General features: G+C 36.6%; 1 protein-coding gene across 1 annotated transcript; it reads right to left on the bottom strand.

Annotated features, from left to right (window-relative positions):
- Positions 1–769: 769 nt before the first annotated feature.
- LOC114352713 (gamma-aminobutyric acid receptor subunit beta-like) lies at positions 770–10,506 on the bottom strand (the record flags this gene model as incomplete). The annotated part of the gene is made up of 10 exons (XM_028304392.1): positions 770–986; positions 1,180–1,332; positions 1,469–1,650; positions 3,409–3,693; positions 3,966–4,103; positions 4,441–4,523; positions 4,608–4,834; positions 6,760–7,050; positions 7,165–7,232; positions 10,406–10,506. Coding segments are annotated over 10 exons (1,693 nt in total), but the record flags the coding sequence as incomplete, so codon positions are not given.
- Between the last annotated feature and the right edge of the window lie 701 nt (positions 10,507–11,207).

Here is an 11,207-nt window from a genome sequence, read left to right on the forward strand (position 1 = left end):
AGTATTCTTTTTACATTAATTGAGATGTTATTGACCAGTTCCGTGGTTTTACAAGCTTAAAACCCATAAAACCACCCATCATACTCGTACATACTACATCAAACTCTTCGAGGAATGTAACAATTCAACAACAAATAATCAATGCACCTCCCTAAAGGACATTACACATTATTATGATTTTAATATACAATGTAAAATGGCGATCTTTTGATTCCCCAGCTTATTGTGTCAAGTCAGATAGATACACTAGCTACAGTAAATTTTTTCTTCTAAACATGAAAATGTACACAGGTACATTACGAATAATGTAATAATAAGTCTTTAGTATGAGTAATAAAACGTACATAATAAAATATAAGGTACGAGTCAGTTACAAGCATCATGATAATATGAAAAGCTACCCTAAAAGAAACATCGTGCACAAAGAAAGTTATTAAAGTACTGTCATGATTGATGATGGAATACAAAACACATGAAACAGTTACCCCTTTGGTCTTATTTAAGTCTTTATCGATGACAGAAGTACATATGAACTGACTCACATTTGAATATTATAAATTGCAGGTTATTATTAAAAAGGAGATCGTTTTCAGTGCCACTTACAATACTACTATTTATAATTATATTATTATGAAATAGGTACTATTACTTAATAATGATTACCATAGTCCTAAGGGATTACAATTCTTTTTTTTAATTTTTATTTAAAAGCACATTACCAAATTTGGAGGGTTGATGATAAGCACCCTAATTAATTAAGTAAGTGCCGTAGTCGTCGTTTTAAACAGAAGAGAACCGTTATTCAGACACGTTGTTTTCGTTTAGTTTTCCTCGCCAAGTAGCACCAAGTCGTCGGCAACAACATCCGATACATGAAGGTATATGATCCAATACATAAGGTTAAAGCAGACGAAGCAAACGGGGAACACGATGCGTGAGTATTTGTCGATGTCCGATGGAGTAGTGCCGAGCAGTTTGTTGATACCCTGAAAATATTTTTTAGCTTGACTTTGGCAGATAATTACCCCGGGCGCTTATGAATCAATTTGTTAAATTCGCTGAAAGCCATGAACGTCGCTTTGCCAAAACCGAACAATCGCAAGGCCTTCAAGCAGACGGTTTACAGTTCGCATAATTAGCAATTAAAATCACAAAGGTAAATGAAATGTTCGTATTTACCTTTGAAGCCTGAAGCAAGTGTGGGGGCGGTACAGCTTCTTCCTCCGGTTGTGGCGGTGGCGGGGGGGCAGCAGCTCGAGCGCCGTTGATAGTATTCTCAAGAGTTCCACCTTTCGAGTATGCTTTCGGGTCGTGCACTTTGAAACGGACTTCCTGTGTGTGTGGAAAACATAGCGGATGATGTGAACTCTAAAAAATAACCATCATCATCATACATGTATTTATGTTTTACAATAAACTTCATAAAAAATTGCTGAAAATCAAAGGTACTGACACGATTGGATCTTACCGAAGATCGGCTTGGCGGCAGAGGTCGGGTAAGAGTGCTGGTCCTTGGTGGGGGCAGCGGTTCCGGAGCAGGTGGTGGACCATCAATTTGCATTTTTTTCTCAGCAGCCATCTTTTGAACAGCAGTGAATCGTTGTTTCCTCATTTGTATCCGTTTAGCCATATAACCCACAGTTGCGTATTCTGAAAAAAAAAGATCAAAATGAAATTCAATTGCTACAAATTAACAGTTTATTCGCAAGCTTTTTAGTCCAGTCAATAAAGCATTATAGATGGAAATCCGTGGAACACAGTTTTTGACTTCGGGACTTTATTTAGATTAGTTAGGAGGTGAACATAGTAAAAGTCCCCGCCCTTAGCCCTTGAGCCGGCGGGGAGAGGGGGGTTTAAAGGTACCACTTTTCGGTTTTTCGCTTAATCCTCGGAAACTATGCGCCCTAGTGACATGACTACTATGAACCAAAAAAAGCTTATTCAATTTGCTACAGGTGAGATGGTCAAGTTTTTCTACATCTTGTATAGTTTTCGCGGCATCTGCTCTAGAAGGTCTGTAATATTGTAAATTTTATTTTTGTCTTACATGTTTCCATCAGGAGAAAATCGACAAAATCAACATTGAACTAATATTCTAGAGATGCGGGAGCATGTTAAGCCTAGTTCCAGGGAGGGGACTGCACCGTGCGTATATTTAGACGAACCAATTGGAGCCACTTTTGACTCCTCATCACTCAAAAAGTACTGTGCATTAACACTTCAAATTTGGCTCATGTGTTGAGACTTGCAAGATAATCATCAGCTTCAAATTTCATAAATATACCTCAAACGGTTCTTTAGGTATTGGCGTCTAAAATCTACATGGCTGACCTATAAGACCAAATTCTAACCACTTCCAGATGACCTTGAAGGTTCAAATTTGGCATCCAGATAGGTAGTTGTGTAAATACAAAGGAACAAATAAAAAACCAGCAAATTTTAACATTTCACAGGTGATAGATAGATTTTAGTGTCTTAAATGTCGATTTTTGAACGTCAATACCTAAATAACCGTTTGAGGTATATTTATGAAATTTGAAGCTGACGATTATCTTGCAAGTCTCAACACATGAGCCAAATTTGACGTGTTAATGCACAGTACTTTTTGAGTGATGAGGAGTCAAAAGTATCTCCAATTGGTTCGTCTAAATATACGCACGATGCAGTCCCCTCCCTGGAACTAGGCTTAACATGCTCCCGCATGTCTTTAATGTTTGCTCAATGTTGATTTAGTCGATTTTCTCCTGATGGGAACATGTAAGACAAAATTAAAATTTCCAATATTACAGACCTTCTAGAGGAGATGCCGCGAAAACTATACAAGATATATGTAGAAAATCTTGACTGTCTCACCTGTAGCAAATTGAATAAGCTTTTTTTGTTTCATAGTAGCCATGTCACTAGGACGCATAGTTTCCGGGGATTAAGCGAAAAACCGAAAAGTGGTACCTTTAAACCCCCCTCTCCTCGCCGGCTCAAGGGCTAAGGGCGGGGACTTTTGCTATGTTCACCTCCTAACTATTCTAAATAAAGTCCCGAGGTCAGAAATTGTGTTCCAGGGATTTCTCTCTACACCGTCGTTAAAGCATTCATTGACTGGACTATTTGGTAAATAATTGGACATGATAATATTATTATTTCGTCGCAAATTAACATCATCAAGGTCACAATAATTAAATGTCATGATTTATGATGGCAATCGGCATATTAAAGTATTAATTAGTAACGCTTTGAACTAAATTAATGCAGTTTTCCTCACGCAAATGTAATATTTGGCGCCAATATTACATAATACAATCATCGACAATGTGTTACTATATTATTATAATAAACAATCTGACAATATTTACATAAACACCTGATACAAACACACTAAACATAATCGATCGTTTGATACTTTTTTGTTACCTAGTAGACTAGCGAAGACCATTACGAAGCAGGTGCCCAAGTAGACATCAATGGACTTCACGTAAGAAATCTTAGGCAAAGCAGCGTTGGTCGAAGACATTAGCGTGGTCATAGTCAACACGGTAGTGACACCCAGCGAGACTCGAGCGGGTGTTGCATTCCGGTTGAGCCAGAACGATACCCAGGATATGATGACGATGAGTCCAGATGGAATATAAATCTGAATCAAGTAGTAGCCCATGGAGCGAACGAATTGAATTTCACACGCCAGCCGAGAGTAATTTCCTGTAACCATAAAATTGACATAAAATACTGACGAGTAATTATCGCCACTTTACTTAAATGCATTTTGATGTAAAAGCCGGATGACATCCCATTTGGTCAGATGGGTTAAGTTCCGCAATTATGGGGTATAAGCGACCGCATGCAAGTTGCGAATATGGGCTTTTAAAATCTACTTAAATTGTCAATAACGTACTAAATTGTGTGAACTTGAAGGTATTAACGGAAGTAGATCTTTAAGGGGAGTGCTATGATTGCGTCAGTGCTTCGTGTACCTGTGGTGAGGGAGATCTCCATTGCTCGCTGTCGGTGGCCCAGCACCTTGAACTGCGGCAGCGACACCTCGCTCGATACGCCGACAGAGTTGGGCCCCTCATTCCACTTGTATCGGATGTCCCGCATGGTGTAGCCGACTGTACCATGCAGAGATATGGAACGATAAAATAACAAGCACCCATCGCACTGGGTTTTTTAGTTTATTCGTAGAAGTAAACCAAATGATTACATTCTACTAACTACTAAAAGTGGTAAATGGAATGGATGGCAGCTTTTGGCAAATAGTATGACCAAAATCGTAAGCGTTGTCAAATTGATTTGTAGTATTTTATCTAAGTACAAACATGAAAGCTTTCTTTGGAAAGTAATACTGTTGTTGTTATAAAAAGCTATATGCCTAAAAATCTTTGAGAAACGGGCGCATTGAAAATCGTTGTCGACGAACCAAGTGAATATTATAAACGGTAAACTCACAGCTTTCGATCTCAATGTTGCACAGTTGACGGTCCATTGGGAAATATTGCAAGTCCATTGGGCATGATGCGGTGATAGTCAGTCTGCAACAACAAATCGTTTTTGGCAAAGGAGCGCGTCATCAAATATCAAATATTATGGTCTGTATTTGAATCAGAATTTTTTACCTTATACTTCGTGTAATGGATCCTGAATGATGAATACGAATGAATTCGTTGCTCGTAGTAGCGATGTGGAAATAGGACTGCTTTTCGTTAACAAAGAAGGTGTCCGGTACCCAAATATTCCTAATAAATTCGGAGCCAACAGAAAGGGTTTCCACGCCAATCCTCTTCTTATAGGCCAGCCTGGGATCAGTCCAGAACTGCCTGAAGTAGAAGTCCAGGGTGAAATCCTGAAAAGTCGTAGTTGTTGTAGAAACACATCAGGGATAAAGAGTACTTACACTGGTAAACAATGGATGCCATCCGGTGATAGGCTGCAGTTGCACGGCTTCTGACTTTGCATTAAATGCAAATCCATGACATAATGGATGCAACTTGAAATCGCATCTGAGCCGAGGGCAGGTAACATCCGTTATTTATTAAATATTTTACTTGATGAAACGATAAAAGCTGCTGTGACTGTACAATTCCGAATAACATACGTAATATTTTTACATGAGTAGAAAAATATTATAAGATAGGTACGAATAAATATTTGAAAGTACCTACTTCTTCAAATATAATTGGTACTCACAGTAAGAACAGCTTTTATAAATAGATAAAGGAGCTTGTTAAAATCAATAGCCCATATAATATTGTCTTATAATGAATATGAGAAACATTTGTAGAGCACTTTAAAAAGTCAATAGCTAAATAATTGGACGCGTAGGTACACACGCATACTTAAGAAGAAAATGGGCTAGAGATGTTGGAATAAACAGTTAATTTCGTTTAAGAGTGCTACGAACACATCATTCTGGTATCGATTGAAAAGCTTCTAATTAAATTGTCACTCATATACTAAAATAACCGTTCATTCGCGAAGTGGAATTAATATTTATTTTTATTGGGGGAGGGGTATATTCTAATTTAAGGAAGTTTGTAGATTATTTCTAAAGCACAGGTAATGTATCCTTTTTAAGTAAACTTTATTAGAGTTGTATTTTCAAACAAGAAAAAGTTTCGAACGTCCTTCTCTGAGATATAAATGGTGCCATATACGTACTATGACTTTTAACAAAACTGCTTAAAATATTTTTTTACATCAGTTTTTTTTTATTGTGCTAGGTATACCACATTAAAGGTAAACCTCATACTTAATAATAAATTATGATCCCTGGTGCTAACCAGAGGGAGTTTCAAATCTGAATGGGATAAATCTTTAGTTAGTACATAATTTAGTTATATTTTGTCGAAGTTTTATTTTAATTTGATATCCCTTATTTAAGTATTTGTAGGATGTGTAAGATTTAAAATTATTTTAACAACCTTTCGTTGCAAACATGATCTCAAAGGTCTAAAATTAAATTATAGACAAACATTCGAATCTTTTATTGTTTTCAAAGGGTTCGATACGAATACGTGTGCTTATTTCTTATAATATCCTATTACTAATTCTATTTTTTATAGTAGTCCGGTAATGGTCACGTCCTGAAGTGACTTTACGAGTCCCTTGATTTGGTTTCCACTAGGGGTCATACACCCTGATCTGAGTTTGAATTATGTTCTTTGGAACCGTTCTCAAGGGTATTGGCGTACCATTTGACACACACCAAATAACGTTCCGAAATTGCCCAATAGTTACCACTTTTTCATAGAGTACAAACGAATGTTAGTCAATTGTCACACCATCAGAGGTCAACAACGACTTTAAATTCTGAATATACAAAACCGTCGACAGACTGGAAAGCACAAGTATGATTGGTTCCTATAAAAAAAAGAGGAAAAATAAAACAGATAAACTAAAGCAAATATAAGAACGTTCCTCGTCCAACCGGAAGTCACTGAACAACGGAACAAACATTAAAATACATTCATAGCAAGACTACGTAAAGTAAGAAATGTTTAAGGCGAGTGGCGAGTCTGAAGAGCTGAACGCCATTTCGAGAGACAGTAAGAAACCCACAGTCACAACAAATACCTACTCAAGAACATAAAAAGCATAAAATAAAAACAACAATGGAGCAAATTTACGACAATATCTTGCTTGGAGGGATGATGCTTAATGGCAAAGTACATTTTAGTATGTCGTTAATAAGATAGAGACACACCCGGATGAGCACACCACTGAAACCAATTGATAAATAGTGAACTAGTGTTTTTATGTAATTTAGACAGTAGTGCGTCTTCCGAGAGGTCGGCTCCATAACGCCGGCATGCTCGCAGCCTCGTGTCTGGGGCTGCTCGGTCGCGGCGGCGCAGCGAGCCGGGGCGACCGAGACAAGCGTGAGGTGACAGTGGCGAGTACCATGAGCACTTCGGAGACGGAGCTGATAGAGAGCACATACATGGTGACGCCCACCTCCACTGGCGGACCTGCAATCAAGCCCAATCGTGAGTAGCGCGAGCCCCGCGCCGTGAAAACCAAACCAGAGGACGACGTGACGCCCGGAGTCCACGACCGAACCTAGTCCTTGTTTCGTCTAAACGAAACACGGCTTTGCTCGGCCAAGGATCGCTAATCTCGCCTATCTCGTACTAGTATGACGATCTACATAAAGTAGTTGCACATTCATAATACCATTTTCACTTCAGATAAGGAGCTGATGGAGAGCACGTACATGGTGACTCCCACATCCACGGGCGGTCCTGAAATGTTACATCGGTTACATTACCTGAAACTACCCTTGACTAAAAATAAATGTGCCTTTGGTCTATTTATTCATTTATTAATTGACAAAGATCTATTCATAATTAAAATGTTTTGTTACTTTTCTCTTCTCCGAAATGTCGAATTAAAAAAATCTGAGAAATGAACATTGTCCCTATTTTGTTAGATTGATATAAAAGAAAGTTATCTATGAGACGCGATCACTTCGGAAAGTTTATCTTCATGAATAATGACACAGAAAAATCTATTCTAGTCTTCGTGCGACGCTTCTGAGATTAGCTTTTTATTTTTACTCCAGTTGCCCTCTGCAACGCGACTACGTGGCAACTGCGGGTCGTTAACTTTCTAAGACACGCCACTTGGGGGCAGATTCTAATTCCGAACTCCAAAAAGTACAACCGTGTGTTCAACGTGTATGTTCATCTATCTCTATCGTTATTGCTTGTATGTACACAGTTTAATGTACTTTTATTGAAATATTATACATTTTGGTATCATCTTATATGTTATGCAATAGAATATTATAGCCTATTGCAATTCACGAGCAATTTTTAAGTGCATGTAGCAGAACCATGTTAAAAAAATAACCCTCCTTCTGGCGCAGTCGGGTAATAAAATGAAATTGCAAAACTCAAATCACAGAACATTTCATTACATTTTGGGTTTTCGTTACTCGTATGATATGTATTATCATCATTTTAATCATCATTATTTTTAACATTGAAATGGAGAGTGATTAATCTGAACTACAACTTGGAATACAATGATTTTATAGTGACCTGCTGAAATGGAATATTTAAAAACACAACAAGAGCTAGTTATTTTTAAGTCACTTCAATCTAAGAGTTTGTCAAGTTGTACAGGTACTCTTGAGTCTCGAAAGTTAATAGTCTTTCAGATAATTTTATTTATTGTATGTTGTACTATGTATGTGACTACTTATTGACAATTAAAAATACTGCTGCTTGGAATTAATGGACGTTTTTATTAGTTGAACAGTTAATTGTTGGCGAATACAAAATATCACAAAATATTAGCCGTGTGGTGACGGCAGAGTAGAATACATTTGTCACCAACCCCTACTCTTCCCGCGGGTGTCGTAAGAGGCGACTTAGGGACTACACATCAAACAGAGAATGGGCAGCAGCGCTCTCTGAAAAACATCAATATTTTAAACTGCGATCTCCAACCCGCCTGCCAAGCGTGGAGATTATGGCAAAACCCTCCACTATAGTGGAGGAGGCTCATAGTCCAGCAGTGGACTGTAAAGGGCTGTTGATGATGACAAAATATCAATTCCTCAATTTTATTTCGTACGTGTTATTGTTTACAACCAATTATTTATCACTAACTCACTAAATTAAATTATTTTGTGTTGTTGTTAATTTAATTTTGCTCGCATGGTTATTATTAATAGTATTATGTAACGGTTAAAACATTCGGGTGAATAATTGAAGTACAACAAAACTTTGTGTACTTGTCTACTTACTGTACATTTGGAAGATTTTGTTCAGACTGATCATTGTAACTGTAATCATTTTAGTGAACTACGTACTGAATTTGATTTTTTTACTTATGAGATATGTTTTTAAATTATCATGATTTTTAATTATGAGAAATACAAAATGTATATACAATATAAAAATTTACTTGCAAATAGCACTTCTTCATAAGCGCAAAAGCTAAGCATATTATAGGGTAAACCGTATAGCTATTGCCCACTTAAAGATTTCAAACACATTGCGATGAAAAATTAAAGAAAGTATTTTAATTATCGACCATTTATGACTTTTTTCTTATAACTCAATAAACTGTTAAACAGAATATTAACAGTTTTTAGTTAAAACTTACGTAACTTAGAAAATATTGAAATAAATTTAAAATCCTCCAAAAAGTACAGTTATTGCCCATTACTTACACTAATTGCCCGCATCAAAGCACAGTAATTGCCCAGTATCTTAAAACAAAATAATCAATTTTAAAATGACAAAATAGGCTTTAAATAAACAAAACAAAACATCAAACTTAAATTCTAGTAGTACAGTCTTCATCAAAATAAATTACGTTTGGCCTTATTAACATATTATCAAATATTTCTTGAGCTGATGTTGATGAGTCAGAATCGGTAGAGACAGAATCATCTCTACTTCAAACCATAGATGACGCAAAAATTTGAATTTTATATGTAAATTTTATATGTATTTATTTTTTTATCTTCTTTGATATCAGTTCAAGTGGTTGCTCAGAATGTTCAATTAGCTGTTGGTTATTCTTCCCTAAAGGTGTATCTATTTCCTTACAATTAACATTTTCACTAGTAGATTTAAGGTAGGATTTTCATTTTTTGTATTTGCGTTTGAATTTTTATAAATTTTTTCAAGCCAAATCATATTTTTCAGCAATTTATCTTGTAGATAAATTGTTGGATACATCTTGTACAGCTTTGATCGCTTTTTGCAAATTTTCCATGCTATATTGAACTTTTGGAGTCTTTGGCATACTGAAAATGAAACATTAATTAAAGCCATTTTAATATTTATGCCTGTAAATTGCAAAACAAGTCTAGCAATGAGCAACTTAAACACTGCTACTGCATGGTGGCAACACTCTAATAATAATTACTCTGGGCAATAACTATACATTAACATATGGCAATAACTGAAATGATGGTGGGCAATAACTAAAAATATACAGATTTACGTGCAGTGATTACCCACCGTTAAAATGACCGTTAGAAATCAAATTTTATCAGTTATTTTCATTGATAATGGAGAAAACACTTATAATTTCATCATGACTATACACCATTAGTTGAATATTAAGTGACTTGCAAAAAAAATTTAACCTCTAAGCAAGTAACTCCTTAGTAAAATTGTTAAAGTCTTTACCAGTTTGAGTAACATTTTCACCCGTCTTGACAAAATCCGCCATAACTGTTTTTTTAGACTTCCTATTGTAAATTTTAAATCTACTGTAACTACATTGATCTCGGAGCCATCTACTTAGTAAATTCAAATATAACTAGAGTGATTCAAAGTCAGCACCTGACAATATTATTCTTAAAGCGGGCAATCACTACCAGTGGGCAATCACTCTCTGGTTTACCCTACAAAAAAAATAGAATTAATTAAAAAATAATAAGGGCACTGACCTCCATAATTTGGCCTCACTCTCTTGTCGTAGCTTACACTGAGTGAATCCAAAATGGCTGAGATATTGACGTCACCAAACATCCCTCCTCCACCCGCTCCCCTGGAAACAAAACACAGGGTGAATACGCCATAACTTGCGGATTTTGGTCGAATTTAGAAAATTTTGCTTGAGCGGAACTCGATAAAGGTTCGGTAAACGTGAGAAAAAATACAGGCTGTCTACGAGTAAGTATTTCAAAGAACTGTGGATAATTTATATTTGTCGGTCCAATGGCGCAGTGACGCGGTGAATTTCCATGTGCGCAAGGGATCCCGGAATCGATTCTCGCCAGTTTAATATAATATGAGGGCCCTTTAACAAAAGTTAGTTTGCCGGTAGCCCGTAACATGAGGGAGGATGTAGTTTTAAATTAGGTGTACACGACAATTGGGATGCTATGCTGCCTAGGGTATTAACTCTATCACGTATATTGCAGCCTTTCAAGTACCTACCTAATGTTAAAGTTTTAATAAAGCTATAGGCCAGTAGAATTAAACACAAAAATTGATTAAATCGGAAATAATTCCAACAAAAGATTTTTTTGCTTTAATGGCTTCATTGGTTGCCCATTAAGACTCTCCTAAGTTTTCGACTTCGACGGAGTTGTGCTTAAGTGGTGGGGGCCCCCGAAAGGGGCGTTTTTTCGGTTTTCCGGTTATACCGCGTAAAGGACTTACCCTATCGAAAAGTGGTCTTCATGATGGTTAAAGGGCACTTAATCCTGCATTGAATAAGACCAAATTCATATGTTTTGGACAAAC

This window comes from Ostrinia furnacalis, unplaced genomic scaffold (genome assembly GCF_004193835.3).
Source record: "Ostrinia furnacalis isolate ACB-3 unplaced genomic scaffold, ASM419383v2 OfSCF0143, whole genome shotgun sequence".
NCBI lineage: Eukaryota > Metazoa > Arthropoda > Insecta > Lepidoptera > Crambidae > Ostrinia > Ostrinia furnacalis.